This window comes from Doryrhamphus excisus, linkage group LG5 (assembly GCF_037039965.1).
Source record: "Doryrhamphus excisus strain RoL-2023G ecotype Guam linkage group LG5, RoL_Dexc_Guam_v1.1, whole genome shotgun sequence".
Classification (NCBI taxonomy): Eukaryota; Metazoa; Chordata; class Actinopteri; order Syngnathiformes; family Syngnathidae; genus Doryrhamphus; species Doryrhamphus excisus.
The window spans coordinates 7895931-7914512 of NC_136361.1; the positions used below are offsets into that span (position 1 = coordinate 7895931).

At 38.5% G+C, this 18582-nt stretch overlaps 1 protein-coding gene across 2 annotated transcripts in view; it reads right to left on the reverse strand.

Moving 5' to 3' along the window:
* cnot10 (CCR4-NOT transcription complex, subunit 10) overlaps positions 1–13760 on the reverse strand; it is a 43328-nt gene extending 29568 nt beyond the window's left edge. Inside the window, exons 1-7 of one of the 2 annotated variants that reach the window (XM_078790635.1) lie at positions 13532–13760; positions 6437–6528; positions 1846–2007; positions 1634–1784; positions 412–548; positions 225–299; positions 72–155 (exon numbers count right to left, since the gene is read on the reverse strand). In XM_078790635.1, coding sequence (XP_078646761.1) covers positions 72–155; positions 225–299; positions 412–548; positions 1634–1784; positions 1846–2007; positions 6437–6528; positions 13532–13547 — 717 coding nt within the window. In that variant the 5' untranslated portion in view covers positions 13548–13760. Of the gene's footprint in view, positions 1–71; positions 156–224; positions 300–411; positions 552–1633; positions 1785–1845; positions 2008–6436; positions 6529–13531 lie in introns of both variants that reach the window. The other variant, XM_078790634.1, reaches the window with a different exon arrangement.
* Positions 13761–18582: the final 4822 nt, after the last annotated feature.

Consider the following 18582-nt stretch of genomic DNA (forward strand, 5'->3'; position numbering starts at 1 on the left):
TTAAATACATCTAACTGTGTTGCTTTACAAAATATCAAAACTATGATTTCATGTAAGACATGGGGACTCACGTTTCCTGCCGTGTTCATCACGGACTTGATCTCCCTTTTACACGCCTTGGAGGATTTCATCTGAATGTAGGCTCTGACTTTATACTGCAGAGGAGGAGTAATAGCTGTGAATAGCAAGTAGAATCCAAACAGCGGAGGAAGTACAACATATACCTGATGCATCTTGGATTTAGCTGCCTCGATCATTGCTGAGAACTCGGCCTTCTGGCTGCCCCCGTTTTTGTTGTTCTGAAAAGAAAAGACAGGGTGAAGTGCTTGCCACGTTGACAGATGCTGAGGTTCAACTGAGGTTCAACTTTGCAGCGAATGAACGACAATGTGAGCAGCGGGTCATCTGTACCTCTCCTTTTCCGTTCTTGTTGCTTCCTTGCACAGACAGCTTGTCCAGCACCGCCAACAGGTGGAGGGCCTTCTCAGGCTGGAAGGTGAGCAGGTACAAATCCACCAGCAGAAAACACACAGCCTGGGAGAACTTTTCTTCTAGGACAAATACGACAATGACTCCATGCCACACTGGATGGGTTTCCTTTTAAAGCAGGGGTGTCCAAACCTTCTTCCGGCCAGGGGAAAAAATATAAATATAAATATAAATTTTTATACTTAATATAAATAATTTCCAATAATATGAATGCTGATTTTTCTATTTTGACGCATGTGGCTTGGTTGTTTTGTTTTTGTAGTTTTCTTGTTATATTTTATTATTATTTTCTTGTTGTGTATTAGAAAAAAACAAAAACACATATATATTTCCTCACAATATCACAAGACCTTTTCCTCTTAATATTTTGACTTTATTCCAATAATATGAATGCTGATTTTTCTATTTTGATGCATGTGGCTTGGTTGGTTTTTTTGTAGTTTTCTTGTTATATTTTATATTTTCTTGAAAAACATCATAATAATAATGAAGTAAAAATATTTAGAGGAAAATGTCTTGTGATATTGTGAGGAAATATATTATATATATATATATACATATTTTTATATATTTTATGTATGTATGTGTATATATTACAAATTTCCCCACTGAGGGACGAATAAAGGCATATCTTAAAGGCATATCTTAATATACACATTTTTTTATTATTTTTATATATTTTATGTATGTATGTATGTATATATATATTTATACGTATATCCTAACAATATCACAAGATATATTCTGACTTTATTCCAAAAATATGAATGCTGATTTTTCTATTTTGATGCATGTGGCTTTGTTGTTTTTTTGGTAGTTTTCTCATTATATTTTAGAAAATAATGATAATAATAATAATATTAATTATAATTTAAAAAAATTATATCAGAAAGGCAGGAAGTGAACAAATGTAACAGTTAGTGATTGTAAAAGTACCAAATGCAGGGGTAGAATTTAATAAGCTTTGCTTCTTCCTACTCCTTTTGGACATGTGGAACTGTGAACTGATTATGGGATGCATTCAATTGTAACATGATGCATGTTCAAATGAAATTAAACCATTATCATTTTCAGAGTTTGGGCACCCCTGTTTTAAAGCAATCCAGAAATTTCCCAATGAAGACATATCCTTCAGCATTCATACCAAATGGTTCCAGGAACTGATAAAGTCTCTCTCCGATGGAAATGGCTTCAGAGTATTGCCGCATATGATAGTGGATGATGGCTTGATTGTAGTACAACAAGCTGTTTTCAACGTCATCCAGCCCATCCACGTCCTCGGTTGCTGTGTGAACCTGGACGGAAGACAACGTCTTGTCTCTCGATCCACCAGGCGATCTGGTTACAAGCGCTTACCTGGTTCTTCATGGCCATGAGGCTTTGCTTCAGAGTTCCGGTGGTGGTCTGACCGCTGTTGTAAAACTCCACAACAGCTTTATTCAGAGCGATCTTGTAGTCCTCCTTGTTCAGCTCCTGCAGGGCTTCCAGGTGCCTGAGAGACTCTTTGTACTTACCGGCCTGCCAAGACAGGACTGGCGTATTTATTCTCATTGTTCTCAAACGTGAGGGAAAACTTCTGTCAAATCATGCTGTTTTATAAGCGAATTATTAGTCAGAAAATTAGCATATTGAAGCAAACCATACGTATTTCTTTCCTAAATGAATTTTCAAGCATAAAAATGTTGAAATGATGTACAATGTAAGGCACTGAGATAAAGCATTCAAAGATGCTGTGATGATATGAAGTATTCTACAGTGGTCACTAGGGGTCAGTAGTGTTACTGTAAGTGTTGGCTGAGACGCACAATCATCAGATCCGATCGCCCGAACAATAGGCTATTTATTTTATATTGGGCAATAGGAGTGTAAAGCTGTAATTTAATGTCTAGATCAGTGATTTTCAACCACTGTGCCGCGGCACACTAGTGTACCTCGAAAAACCGTCAGGTGTGCCGTAATTAACATTAATCATCATTTGCAAATATTATGTCAATAGCCATTATGTCAATAGTATACATGGACCCAAATATTCCAATTGCATTTGGTTTATTTGCTCAAACGGAAAGAATTGAACAGGGATAGAATATTCCTTTAACCCAGGGGTCTCAAACACGCGGCCCACGGGCCAAATGTGGCCCGCAGGACACCAGTTTGAGGCCCCCGCTTTGATAAGAAAGTTTAATGTTAGTGCGGCCCGCGCAAGTTTGATATGGATGCTGGATGGTATCATGTACCCAGAAAAAATTATTATGTTTGATTAATGTTCATGTTAAAGGTTAAATAACTATTAATAGTTATCCTCCCTATCCATGTGGAAGTGGTAAGTTTTTGGGTTTTTATGTTTAAAGGAAATAACTTGGAGGCTACCGTTTAGGTTGCTAGCTCTCTAGTTTGCGAGTTAGCATGTGTCTCAAGACCCTGCAGTTGCGCAATATGCTGTAAATAAAAAAAGTACAAATGTGACTATAGTCGTGTTTTGTCATGTCTACAGAGCTCTAATAATTCTTTGTAAATTTTAATCTGAAAAAAATAATTTACCCACCAACTATATGTGGTTTCTTAAGTTGCCGTTTTATTATTATTATATTTATTTGTTACTGATTGATTGATTTTCTTTATTCTTGATCTTATTTTGTTTAGAAAAATAAAAATGAAGATATTTGAGGACAGTGGAATGTTTTATCAGAGCTTTTCTTGTAGAAAATCGGAACCAAAGCAAAGTTTATTCATTTTTCTGTTTTTAATAAATGCGTTTTTTTTGGGGGGGAAACCTGATGTGGCCCAGCCTCGCCCAGACCCTGGCTCCAGTGGCCCCCAGGTAAATTGAGTTTGCGACCCCTGATCTAAACCCTTCTATACTTTATTCACAAGTGCAGTTTTATTAAAAAAGAAAATATATATCTATATAAAACATGTCCTGAGTTTAATTATAAAATATTAGCAAGATTGAATTTGATCTTTTCCTGTTTAAATTGATCCCGGGTGCGTTCTTTCAGCGCATGCTCAGATATGACGTAACACGCAGATCCAGATGTTCTTCAGTTTTAAAAATGGAGGCCAGCAATCGGCACTGGACTAAGCCAGGGGTGTCAAACATACGGCCCACGGGCCGGATCCGGCCCGTCTGGTGGTTTGGTACGGCCCGGGGAAGAAAGCTGCATTGTATAAAAAAAAATATGAATTTTCTTTCAAATTTGTAGTTCTTGTATTATCCGCTAGGGGGCGCAGTGTTTTAGTACGTGCAGACAACATGAAAGCAACACTGCGGCGGAACTAGGACCACCTTGACCTGGTAAAATTGAACGTCTGTACAGCGTCTATTGGCGACAATTGCATTATCTACTTTTCCGTTTGCCTCACACCCTCATCAGCAAAATGTCTTTGTCAAAAAGGAGAAAAGTAGACACAGAGTGTCGGACTTTTCAAGAAAAATGGACATGTTCTTATATGTTCACGTAGGTGAATGGGAAACCCGTGTGCCTGGTGTGCCAGCAGCAAGTTTCGGTGCTTAAAGAATACAATATTCGGCGCCATTACGAAACTCAGCATGGTGAAAAATACAACAGTTTGCATGGAGAATTGAGAAAACAGAAGGTAAATGAAATGATGGCGCGTCTGAAGAAACAGCAATCTGTTTTCACCCGGAACCGAGAAGCCAGTGATGCTGCGGTGAAAGCCAGCTACCTAATTGCGAGCCAAATAGCAATGGCATCAAAGCCGTACAGTGATGGAGAGTTCATCAAAAACTGCTTGCTGACGGCTGCTGAAATTGTGTGTCCTGAGAAGCGACATGCTTTCGCCAATATAAGCTTGACAAGAAATACCGTGGCAGACAGGATTTTGGAACTCTCTGCAGATTTGGACCACCAACTAAAACGCAAAGTGGGGTCATTTGTGGCATTTTCTGTTGCGATTGATGAGAGTACTGATATCACGGACGTCGCTCAACTGGCCATATTCATTCGCAGAGTTGACAAGACTTTGAATGTCAGAGGAGTTTCTCGAGCTGGTGCCGATGATCGACACCACAACAGCTGAGGACATTTTCAGCTCCGTCATTGGAGCGCTGGACAGAGTCGGAGCGGACTGGTCACGCGCCGTAAGCCTGGCTACTGATGGTGCGCCGTCAATGATCGGTAAAAAGGCAGGTGTTGTGACAAAGTTCAGAGATAAAGTACAAGCCGCAAATGGGGGAGGTAATTTTTAGACATTTCATTGCATTTTGCATCAGGAGGCATTATGCAGCAAATCGCTAAGAATGGATCACGTCATGGAGGTGGTTGTCCGAACTGTTAATTTCATCCGAGCCAGAGGTCTCAATCATCGTCAATTTGACAGCTTTCTCAGTGACTGTAACATTATCCATGGTGTGCCTTATCACACGAACGTACGATGGTTAAGCAGAGGTGCTGTGCTAAAGCGCTTCTTTGATTTACGTGATGAAATCGGACAATTCATGGAGAAAAAAGGTAAACCTGTTAAGGAATTACAGTGCCATCTGTGGCTGCAGGACCTTGCGTTTATGGTTGACATCACTGAGCACTTGAATATTCTTAACAAAATGTTGCAGGGACGCAAAAAAAATCGTAACACAGTATTATGACAGCATACGTGCATTCAAGTTAAAGCTCGGGTTATGGGAGACGCAGGTGGCAAGCGGTGACCCTGCTCATTTTCCCTGTTTAAAAGATATGTGCGCAGCAAGCGTTAATTCTGACGTGAAACGGTACAAAGAGAAGATTTCAGGGCTGTTGATGGAGTTTGAGAAAAGATTTCAGGTTTTTAGTGAACTCAAAACAGATTTTGCAGTTTTTCGCTCACCATTCACAGTCACAGCTTCTGATTTGCCCGTTGCCATGCAACTTGAAATCATTGATGTGCAGTGTGATGTAGAACTGAAGGACAGATTTGCCTCTGTAAGCTTGGACACATTTTACAAGTACCTCCTACCAGGCTATCCCACATTGACAGCACTAGCTGCTAAAGCATTGTCCATGTTTGGGACAACCTACCTTTGTGAGCAAGTTTTCTCACTAATGAACATTAATAAAACAAAGCTGCGCTCAAAGCTCACACATAAGCATTTGAATGAGATTCTGAAATTGGCTGCTTCTCAGGACATGATGCCTCATATTGATGCACTTGTGCAGGATAAACGATGTCAAGTTTCAAGGGCAAATTCCAAGCAAGATGAATAATTGCTGTGAAAGTTATTCATTTGTTCAAATTGCTTTCCAGATGTTGAAAAACAGTGTTTTTAAGTTCCACAAGGCTGGTATAAATGTTTTTGGAACATTGTTACTATTTCTGTGATCAGTTTTATGTACAACACACTTAAATATATGTTTAACTGTGTAAAAGTGTTGTTAAAATTGCACATACTTTATTTATGTTCTTATGTTATTCTCTTGTTCATAATATATTGTTCATAATGTAAAAGGAAAATTCTGTTAATAAACATTTTGATAATTTACTCATTCTTTGCACTAATTATTAGTATTAGTGACTAATACAAAGGAAAAAAGTGGGCTTATTGTTAGTTCTATGTCATTTTGCAATGAGTTTACTGGTCCGGCCCGCTTGATCTCAAATTAAGCTGTATTCGGCCCGCAGACCAAAGGGAGTTTGACACCCCTGGACTAAGCAAAGTTTGTTTTTGATTCAAACTAGACTATAGAGGTGTTATTTCGTGTCTGGAGGCTATCTGAACAAAACATTCTCATCTTGTCTTATAGGTGACAAAAACAAACCCTTATTAGTATAACTTCTAGTAACATATCTTAGCTTGAATGAATTGATTTTATTTTTAGAATATGCAGAGAGTGGATGGACGCCCCATGCTGGATATGATCAATACTTGTAGTTGATCATTTGGAGTGTCTTTCCAAGCAAATGGTGCATGTATTGAAAAGGGAAGCCAATTCCAAGAAAAAAAGAAAGAATTTACCAAGAAGGATTCATACGCGCAGGCGGCCATTTCTTTCTCTTGGTCTGTCATTCCGGGTGAAGACGCGTTGTCGTGCTTTGTGTCGTTTTGCTCTGATGGGACAGAAAAACAAGTTGAGTTGAATCTCCTACAGACGTTCGTATCCACACACATATGTATATATATATATATATATATATATATATATATATATATATATATATACAGTCCCTGACAAAAGTCTTGTCGCTTATCCAAGTTGTAGGAACAAAAAATAACTTGACTTGTAGTTGCTCAATTGGAATCAGAAATGACTTATATGAAAGGCAAAGCCCTCTAGATTATGCTTTTTATATCAAAATAAAGTTTTGTACCATTCATTGAGTTTTATCATTTAATTAGGACATAAAGGTCAGCTTTTGCTTGGACAAAAGTCTTGTCGCATACAAAAAAATGTAGAAATAATACATATACTTAATTTTGAATACACAAATATGCTACAATAACATCAGAACATAAAGTCATTGTACCTTGGAAAAAAGAATTAATATTGTGTATGGCTTCCATGAGCTTGGAGGACTGCATCCATACGCCTTGGCAATGACTCAAATAACTTATTGATGAAGTCATCTGGAATGGCCAAGAAAGCAGTCTTGCAGGACTCCCAGAGTTCATCAGGATTTTTCGGCTTCATCTTCCAAGCCTCCTCCTTCATCTTACCCCAGCCATGCTCAATAATGTTCATGTCTGGCGACTGGGCTGGCCAATCCTGGAGCACCTTGACCTTCTTGGCTTTCAGGAACTTGGATGTGGAGGCTGAAGTATGAGAAGGAGCGCCATCCTGCGGCAGAATTTGCCCTTTCTTGTGGTTTGGAATGTAATGGGCAGCGAGAATTTCTTGATATTTCAGGCTGTTGATGTTGCCATCCACTCTGCAGATCTGTCGCACACCCCCATACTGGATGTATCCCCAAACCATGACTTTTCCTCCACCAAACTTGACTGTTTTCTGGGTGAACCTTGGGTCCATGCGGGTTCCAACAGGTCTTCTGCAGTATAACTCGCATGGACCCAAGATTGTAGCATATTTGTGTATTCAAAATTAAGTATATGTATTATTTCTACATTTTTTTGTATGCGACAAGACTTTTGTCCAAGCAAAATCTGACCTTTATGTCCTAATTAAATGATAAAACTCAATGAATGGTACAAAACTTTATTTTGATATAAAAAGCATAATCTAGAGGGCTTTGCCTTTCATATAAGTCATTTCTGATTCCAATTGAGCAACTACAAGTCAAGTTATTATTTGTTGTTCCTACAACTTGGATAAGCGACAAGACTTTTGTCAGGGACTGTGTATATATATATATATATACACACATATATATATACATATATATATATACATACATACATATATATATACACACATATATATATACACACATATATATACATACATATATATATACACACATATATATACATATATATATACACATATATATACATATATACAGTGAAGAAAATAAGTATTTGAACACCCTGCTATTTTGCTATTTCTCCCACTTAGAAATCATGGAGGGGTCTGAAATTTTCATCGTAGGTGCATGTCCACTGTGAGAGAGATAAACTAAAAAGAAAAATCCAGAAATCACAATGCATGATTTTTTAACAATTTATTTGTGTGATACAGCTGCAAATAAGTATTTGAACACCTGAGAAAATGAATGTTAATATTTGGTACAGTAGCCTTTGTTTGCTATTACAGAGGTCAAACGTTTCCTGTAGTTTTTCACCAGGTTTGCACACACTGCAGGAGGGATCTTGGCCCACTCCTCCACACAGATCTTCTCTAGATCAGTCAGGTTTCTGGGCTGTCGCTGAGAAACACGGAGTTTGAGCTCCCTCCAAAGATTTTCGATTGGGTTCAGGTCTGGAGACTGGCTGGGCCATGCTAGAACCTTGATATGCTTCTTACGGAGCCACTCCTTGGTTTTCCTGGCTGTGTGCTTCGGGTCGTTGTCGTGTTGGAAGACCCAGCCACGACCCATCTTCAATGCTCTGACAGAGGGAAGGAGGTTGTTCCCCAAAATCTCACAATACACGGCCCCAGTCATCCTCTCTTTAATGCAGTGCACTCGTCCTGTCCCATGTGCAGAAAAACACCCCCAAAGCATGATGCTACCACCCCCATGCTTCACAGTAGGGATGGTGTTCTTCGGATTGTACTCTTCATTCTTCTTCCTCCAAACACGCTTATTGGAATTATGACCAAAAAGTTCTATTTTGGTCTCATCTGACCATAAAACTTTCTCCCATGACTCCTCTGTATCATCCAAATGGTCATATGCAAACTTAAGACGGGCCTTGACATGTGCTGGTTTAAGCAGGGGAACCTTTCGTGCCATGCATGATTTCACATCATGACGTCTTAGTGTATTACCTACAGTAACCTTGGAAACGGTGGTCCCAGCTCTTTTCAGGTCATTGACCAAGTCCTGTCGTGTAGTTCTGGGCTGATTCCTCACCTTTCTTAGAATCATTGAGACCCCACGAGGTGATATCTTGCATGGGGCTCCACTCCGATTGAAATTGACCGTCATGTTTAGCTTCTTCCATTTTCTAATGATAGCTCCAACAGTGGACCTTTTTTCACCAAGCTGCTTGGTAATTGCTCCGTAGCCCTTTCCAGCCTTGTGGAGGTGTACAATTTTGTCTCTGGTGTCTTTGGACAGCTCTTTGGTCTTCGCCATGTTACAAGTTAAAGTCTTACTGATTGTATGGGGTGGACAGGTGTCTTTATGCAGCTCAAACAGGTGCATCTGATTCAGGATGATACATGGAGTGCAGGTGGACTTCTAATGGGCAGACTAACAGGTCTTTCAGGGTCAGAATTCTAGATGATACACAGGTGTTCAAATACTTATTTGCAGCTGTATCACACAAATAAATTGTTAAAAAATCATGCATTGTGATTTCTGGATTTTTCTTTTTAGTTTATCTCTCTCACAGTGGACATGCACCTACGATGAAAATTTCAGACCCCTCCATGATTTCTAAGTGGGAGAAATAGCAAAATAGCAGGGTGTTCAAATACTTATTTTCTTCACTGTATATATATATATATATATATATATATATATATACACACATATATATACACACACACAGTGCATCCGGAAAGTATTCACAGCGCTTCACTTTTTCTACATTTTGTCATGTTACAGCCTCATTCCAAACTGAATTAAATTAATCTCTTACCTCAAAATTCTACACAAAATACTCCATTATGACAATGTGAAAGAAGATTTTTTTGACATGTTTTGAATTTATTAAAAATAGAAAACAAAAAAATCACATTTACATAAGTATTCACAGCCTTTGCTTAATACTTTGTTGATCCACCTTTGGCAGCAATTACAGCCTTAAGTCTTTTTGAATATGATCCCACAAGTTTAGCACACCTATCTTTAGGCAGTTTTGCCCATTCTTCTTTGCAATAAGTCTCAAGCTCCATCAGGTTGGATGGGAGACGTCTGTGCACAGCCATTTTCAGATCTCTCCAGAGATGTTCGATCGGATTCAAGTCTGGACTCTGGCTGGGTCACTCCAGGACATTCACAGAGTGGTTCTGAAGCCAATCTTTTGAGATCTTGGCTGTGTGCTAATGTCTACTGTCTATATGGTCAAGGTACATGACCAGTCTACTGAGGTCAAGAGCGCTCTGGAGCAGGTTTTCATCCAGGATATCTCTATATATTGCTGCATTCATTTTTCCTTCTATCCTGACTAGTCTGCCAGTTCCTGCTGCTGAAAAACATCCCCAGAGCATGATGCTGCCACCACCATGCTTCACTGTAGGGATGGTATTGGCCTGGTGATGAGCAGTGCCTGGTTTCCTCCAAACATGGCGCCTGGCATTCACACCAAAGTGTTCAATCTTTGTCTCATCAGACCAGAGAATTTTGTTTCTCATGGTCTGAGAGTCATTCAGGTGCTTTTTGCCAAATTCCAGACGGGCTGCCATGTTCCTTTTACTAAGGAGTGGCTTTCGTCTGGCCACTCTACCATACAGGCCTGATTGGTGGATTGCTGCAGAGATGGTTGTCCTTCTGGAAGGCTCTCCTCTCTCCACAGAGGAACGCTGGAGCTCTGACAGAGTGACCATCGGGGCCTTGGTCACCTCCCTGACTAAGGCCCTTCTTCCCCGATCGCTCAGTTTAGAAGGCCGGCCAGCTCTAGGAAGAGTCCTGGTGGTTCCCAACGTCTTCCATTTAGGAATAATGGAGGCCACTGTGCTCATTGGGACCTTCAAAGCAGCAGAAATTTTTCTGTATCCTTCCCCAGATTTGTGCCTCAAGACAATCCTGTCTCGCAGGTCTACAGACAGTTCTTTTGACTTCATGCTTGGTGTTTGTGCTCTGACATGCACAGTCAACTGTGGGACCTTATATAGACAGTTATTATATTTCCAAATCATGTCCAATCAACTGAATTTACTGCAGGTGGACTCCAATTAAGCTGTAGAAAGATCTCAAGGATGATCAGTGGAAAAAAGATGCACCTGAGCTCAATTTTGAGCTTCATGGCAAAGGCTGTGAATACTTATGTAAATGTGATTTTTTTGTTTTCTATTTTTAATAAATTCAAAACATGTCAAAAAACATTTTTTCACATTGTCATAATTATTTTGAGTATTTTGTGTAGAATTTTGAGGAAAGAGATTAATTGTATTAATTGTAAAATGTAGAAAAAGTGAAGCGCTGTGAATACTTTCCGGATGCACTGTATATTTACATATATATATATATATATATATATATATATATAAATATATATAAATACTTGTCTTTCAAGGGCATTGAATGATTTGGTGATTTGGTGCCAAATAAAAATATGTGTAACACGCTTCAAATCAACTTTATTTGTAGAGCACTTTTCCTGCAAAGACATGCAACACAAAGTGCTTTACAGAATTAAAAACAATTACCACAATTAAAAAGAAAAACAATTACTAAGAAAGCCCCTCCCTCCCACCCTCCATACTAGACACACACACACACACAATCACACACAGTAGGGAGACATGGCATGGCACTGAGGATCAAGGAAACGCCACCTTTGGGGCCGTCCACACTGGGAGGAGCCGCAGGCCGTGCCATCGGGGGACCAGCACCCGGGCCCCCCAACTCGGACAGATGGGCGGACCCCCACATCAAAGGGAGGAACCCCCAGCCGGCCTGGTCGAAGGGACCCAAGGATGGCACCCCCTCAGCAGACCCGACACAGCCCCTAGTGTGGAGGACCCCCCCTGAGGAAACAAGACTAAAAAAAAGACCAAGAGCATAAAATAGGACTAAAAAGATTTTAAAAAGTTTAAAATATGAGTTAAAAGCCTGATTAAAAAGGTGTGTCTTTAATCTTCTTTTAGAAATATCAACAGTCTCTGCAGTCCTGACGCTCTCCGGCAGGCTGTTCCACAGGTGGGGGCTATAGTGGCTAAATGCTGCCTCACCGTGGGTTTTTGTTCTGGGTTTTGGTATTGTTAAAAGGCCAGTGCCGGAGGACCGCAGGGTCAACCCCCGCGGGGGTTGATATGGTAAAAGAAGATCAGATAAATAAGAAGGTGCAAGGCCGTTAAGACATTTAAAAACCAGTAAGAGAATCTTAAAATCCATCCTGAAGCGGACGGGGAGCCAATGTAGCCACTTTAAAACTGGTGTAATGTGCTCCTTATTTGACAACAATTTCACAATATTTCACAAAACTAACGTTTATAAAGTCCATTTTATTTTTTTAATATTTTATGTCAGTGCATAAAATGTCCATAAATGAAAAGTAAAAATCCTTACATTTCCATTGGGTGATTTTTCAGTATTTCAGGGGATGTCGCTCATCCAACTTTTTCAATGGGATGCCAGCCTCTACACACATTGCTACAAAATCCTCAACAAACGGTAGTGGTCCACAATTCTGACCATTATAGGACCATAGAGCTCCTTTAGACCTCCTTATTATAATTCATCACTACCATTTATAGTAGGGGTGTCCAAAGTGCGGCCTGAGGTCCATTTCTTTTTAATGACCTATGGCATATTCTAAAAATATTCATTATTAAAAACTTTTTGAAGAAAAATGTACAAAAATTTTCAACCGCTTTTCCTTAATATTTGGACTTTGTTCTCCTAACATTTCTGCAACTTAATTTGACAAAAACTACTTGTTTTGTTTGTCATGTCTTTTACCTTTAATATTTCAACGTAATGCTACTAAAATTACATTATTGCTCATATTATGATGCTATTCCCATAAATTATTATTTTAAAAAGTATATATTTTTTTCTTAATATTTGGACTTTATTCTTATACATTTACTGCTGTTTTCTTTTGTGTTGTTCTTTTTCAGAATATGCAAGAGACCGATAAAAAAAACAGCAAAGAGCCCCACTTTGGACATCCCTGTTGGACATTTTTCAAGCACTGGATCGGTCACTGCATACGAGTCTGCACCGTTAAAAAATATATATTTAATATTAAATATATTAATATTATTTATATATATTATAAAACATATTTTTGTATTAATTGATATGTAAACTGTGTCTAACCCTGCAAATGCATATGTACACTATAATTGAACAACACATCAACAGAGATTTGTGAAAATAAACATCAAAGAAAACTTAAAAATATCGATCTAACAACACTTGAATCGATTCCACACCGATAGTATCGCGGTGCCACCGCGATGATTTCGATATTTGGATCGAGCCTCCCACCTCTCGTCCTTTGCGTCGTTGTTTTGAGCCATTTCGGCATATTCGTGAGCTGACGTTAGCACACTCCATCACGAGACCACTCGTCCATCCCAAATCAACTCCCGGCGCATCGGTATCATTGATGCTCATCACAAAGCACAGAACGCACACACCATCCCACCACGTACAAACGTATGGCAGCGCTGCAGGCGCATCAGTGAAGCTCGACACAAACTAACACCACGTGTTAGCAACCACCGTGTTTAAGCAAGAATCACGTCTACGTTCAAACGCCAATTCAACCGACTCCTAAGCTAAAGCTAAACCAGCTAGCATGAACTAATCACCTTACCTGTGTTTTCTGCCATGCTGAGACGTGACTTGGGGCGGTAAGAGATTCGGTTTTCAGTTCTGGTACCGATTAAATCGCTGGCCTATTTCAGCTGCGTAAATATGAATTATATGTTTGCACACTGCAGTGTTTCACACAGAATGTAGCTCACACAAACACACAAAAAAAATCTGTCACTTTCCCATGCGTCTTCTTCCTTGTGGTTGTCGACGAGTTGCAGGGAACTGCAGCGCCCTCTCTGTATTGGAGTGGAACAGATGCATATAATACAATTTATTTTTTGTCCAATTATTCCGAATTCAAACCACAAACGCATTCTAAAAAGTGTGAAAAGGAATGACCTTAACTACAAATTACACTCAGTAATCACGCACGTTATCTGATAAGAGCTCTTACAGGGAAAAAATGGAAGAACGCATTTGTTGGGTTTTTTTTCTATAATGCTAGAAATTAATAACATTTGTTAAATATAGGTCACATTAGATGTTCATGGTAAATGTATTCCCTACATGACTCTTGTTTATGCTGAGTAACCAGAATATAAATCTAAATAATTTAAATAGTGACATTTATTACAATTTCTGCTATTGAGATGGACAAATAACGGCATTTAAATAAAGTAACGTAGCAGGGGCGAATAATGCAATAGTTACTTTTTTAAAGTAAAATGCTCAACACTGAATATTTGACACCCTATTAAATCATTGGAATTGTTCAATGGTTTAATGCAGCGCCCGCATTTTGGAGATGAAATTATTTTCAGCCCCATTTTGATGAGCTTGTTGGGTATCAAGACACAGATCTGACCATTTATGAGCCTGGTGACGTCATGTTGTGAAAATTACATGAGTGAATTTCCTGTGGGTCATACTGATGATTTTTCTCATTTACAGTACGCATTTATCTATTACCATTTTTAAACTACAACCTGTTGAAATAGTAATATCAAAACTGAAGGGTTAATAATGAGACATGTTCATGGGAGCAATGTCCGCTCTCCTTGGGATGGCTGCGTCTTCCAGCACGTGACATGCTCCAGTCCTTAGGTAAAAATGCTGACAGAAAACCAGGATCTTGTTTCGTCTTTGTAGCAAAATTCTTCTGTCTATGAATAACGCTGAGATGAGTGATTAGGGATGTGTCATGTTAGTCCGCCAGATACAATAATAATATTGCTGCAGCCTGGTTAATATACAAGTCTGTTATAAAATGAACATTGTTGGTGTTTTTTTGTGAGGTCTTTGTCACGATGTGGCCGTTACGCCCTCATGACAGCTCTTTTAGTTTCCTTCTTTGCCTCTGTTCTATCAGTATTTTTAGTTTTTATGACAGCAATACAATGTTGTTTACTCAGTGTTTTTCCATAGTGTTTACTAGTGTTTTATGTAAAATTAACAACAATTTTCTGCAAATATTATGTGCAAATATTATGTGAAAAAAAACAAAAATACCCATGTTGATTTAACAAAAAATTTAGCAAGTTTTACATGATTCAAGTGTATGCTTTCTGTAAATTGTAACAGTTTTAAACTGTAAAATTTACAGTCTAGCCTGTAAGAATGTTTACATTTCTACTGTAATTTTTACAGAATTATTCTGGCAACCACAGCTGCTAGTTTTTTTTTTCATAAAAACTACGGAATTTTTTTTACCATGTGTGCCCATGCCCTTATTTTGTTACTACTTCCTTTGTTGTTCGCTTTCTAGTTTAGTTTCTCCTTGAATGCTTTTATTTTTGCATTCACTAATAATATATATATATATATATATAGTTATTATTATTATTATTATTATTATTATTATTATTATTATTATTATTATTATTATTATTATTATTATTATTATTATTATTATTATTATTATTATTATTATTATTATTATTATATAAATTTTTGGCGATTCCTCTTTTTTGATACATGTCCACTATGCTTTATCTTTGACATCCATGTCAACAAGGGCCTCATCGTCTCTTGTTTTCTTGTGGCTGATAAAAACGTGTTCTCTTTCATTTGCACAATTAACATAAGTTTAATTTTAATTTAACTATTAACCTTACCATGGATGGGTGAAGGGCCATTTCAGCTGGCTCCATATCTTCTTTCTCTGAACTCCAAACTAATGTAATCGTAGTAACCAAACCCTCCAAACTATCAACAAACACTATCCACAAGCATGTAGAAATAATGTATTTTCTCAATGATGGGACCAATTTTTTAATGCAATTCCCCTTTGAAATATTTCTTTTTTAAGTTTTATTGTTACATTCTTGTTGGAAGAATTGTACATAAAGTTATTCTATTTTACTATATTCTTATAACCTACATACATTTCATAACACTCACATAGCAAAGTAAGATTAATGCTCTGTCACTTGCACATGTAGTGTACATTATGATTAGAGAAAACAGGACGTTCTCTCACCAGATAGTTTAATCACATCCTTGAGAGGTAATAGCTGCACGCGTCAGAAGTAGATGTGACCTCGGTGTGTGTGTGTGTGTGTGTGTGTGTGTGTGAGTGTCCCCAGAGGATCACATGCAAAGGATGAGATACCTACACACGTGAATAACATGTTGTACAAAAGAACCGGTTTCAACTGGAATAGTTAAACCCCCCTTCCCCTTAACAGTTGAAACCTCGTGTACCTAGGGCATTCCTAACTGAATAAAATGCGAGGAGAAAGGAGACTGTCTCAGAGTTGGTTGGGAGGATTGTAACGGTGCAGTCTCCATCACTCTCCTTGCAAGTAAAAAGAAACTCAACTCTCTGTGTCTTCCTTTGTACAGGCAGTGTTTTACAAGCATCTGGGTTTTAAACCTGACATTTTAATGGTCCTTCGAGCCGGATACTAAGACACCTGATGATCCAAGCGGGCAAGCGAGAAACAGGCAAGACTGTGGCCACAGCATTAAGACCCTTTCCGGGACTGGTCCCTCTCTTGCGGGCTGGGATCCGAAGGTTGAAGGAAATCCAGAGACGCAGAGACTGTGAGTACAAATTTTGTTTAAAAGAAATGAAAAAGTAAAATAGAAGAGAAAGAGTAAAATAGAAGAAGAAGAGACAAACCCTGCAGGTCAGACAGTTAAATTCCGTGGAGGAGTAGACTCTCCTAGTTTAAAAGGACTAGTTAAACTCTACATAGGATGAGCGGAGTCCTCTGTGCTGAAAAAAAAGTAAAATAGAAGTGTAACAAACCCTGACAATTCTAGGCTCTATCAGGTCAGACAGTTAAATTCCGTAGGCGGAGTAGACGCCTCTAGTTGAAACAGACTAGTTAAACGCTACGTAGGATGTGTGGAGTCCTCTGGGCTGGAAAAATAAAGACGCGCAAAGTGTGAATGTGAATGTATGAATGAAAATACAATTACCACTAGGTAACTGTGTTTTATACCAAACCAACAAGAAACAAATGGTGAGCCTTTGTGGATGCTTGTAGGCAAGAAAATTCCACCCTGAAAAGGTTGAAGAGAATTTTACCACAAAATGTTGTTGATCACCATCTTGTTGAAAATAACCCCAGTGTTAGAACACGACAGGTGTTAAGAACCACTGGGTCCAAATTTAGTTCAAAATGGGGAAGGGACAAAGTAAAGAAAAACAAAAAGTCCTTGAAGAACTCTCCTGCAAGGACTGGAAGGTAGTTGAAAAAGAGGATAGTCTAGCAGTAGACCCCCTATATTATTGGATAAAATAGCACAAATTCAACGGAAAATTATTCACAGCATGTATTAGGGAGTTACAACAAAACATAAAAAAGAAATGTAAGCAAAACGAGAAGAGAATGAAAAAGAAAGTGAGGTGTTTGGTCTTGTGGAAGGTCAGGTTATGACTGGCTTGGTAAGTCAGGATAAGAAAAGCGATATTAACAGGTAGACAGAATATACAAAACTATCCCAACAATGCTGGATGTTGGAATTGCGGTGAAGAAGGTCACTTCTCCCGTGATTGTGTCAAAGGCCAGTACAAAAGGAACCAAAAGCGATATTCAGCACGACTAGGCTTGTCTTAACAAATACAACCAGAACCAAATGATGAACCAGTAGTATAATTACAAGTACACCTAATAAAACTAAATGTATATGAAGGAATAAAACCAGCAATAGAAGATTTGTTAAAAGCTTAAGTCTTAGTAGAATGCGATAACCCACCATGTAACATCCCTATTTTCCCAGTGAGAAAAAGTGGGATGGAGAATGATACAGGACAAGTTGTAAATCAAGCTGTGGTGGCGAGAGCACCTTGTGTGCCTGACCCACACACATTGTTAAATTCTTTACCAACAGATGTCACATGGTTCACCGTAGTAGACATCAGGCATTCTTCTCCATTCAAATAGAGAAAGAAAGTTCAGGTTCGCATTTACCTTTGCAGAAAGAAAAAAAAAATAAAATATATATATATATATATATACGTACGCACGCTTACCACAAGAATATTGTGAAAGCCCGACAATTTATTCACAAGCAATTATGGCCAGTATGTCCACGTTTGAACCCCCCAAATGGAAGCCAGAAATTATTACATGTAGATGACATCCTACTAGCGTCACAAGATAGGAAGTCATGTGAAGAAGACAATAGCCTTATTGCACCATTTAGCGAAAGAAGGCCATAAAGTGAGTAAAGACAAACTACAATTTTGTAAGCAATCAGTTAAGTATTTAGGCCATCAGTTGACAGGACAAGGGCGAACCATTCTAACAGACAGAAAACAAGCAATCTTAAATGAAGCTAAACCACATTTAACACTTGAGCGATGCACCACGCTCAACCCAGCTACCCTTCTACCATTCCCTGAGGAAGGCCAACCACATGATTATGATGAGCTAACAACACAAACTGCAAAGTGTAGACCAGACTTATTAGATCAGACACTAACAAAAATGGGTGATTTTGTAGATGCTTCCTCAAAGAAAAAATTATTTGGGAAAAACAATAACAGGCTATGCAGTCATAGCGCTTACAGAAGCATGCACATTAATGAAAGGTCAAAAGGTGACAATTTATACTGATAGCCAATATTATATTCAACAGTACATGTCTTTGCACAAT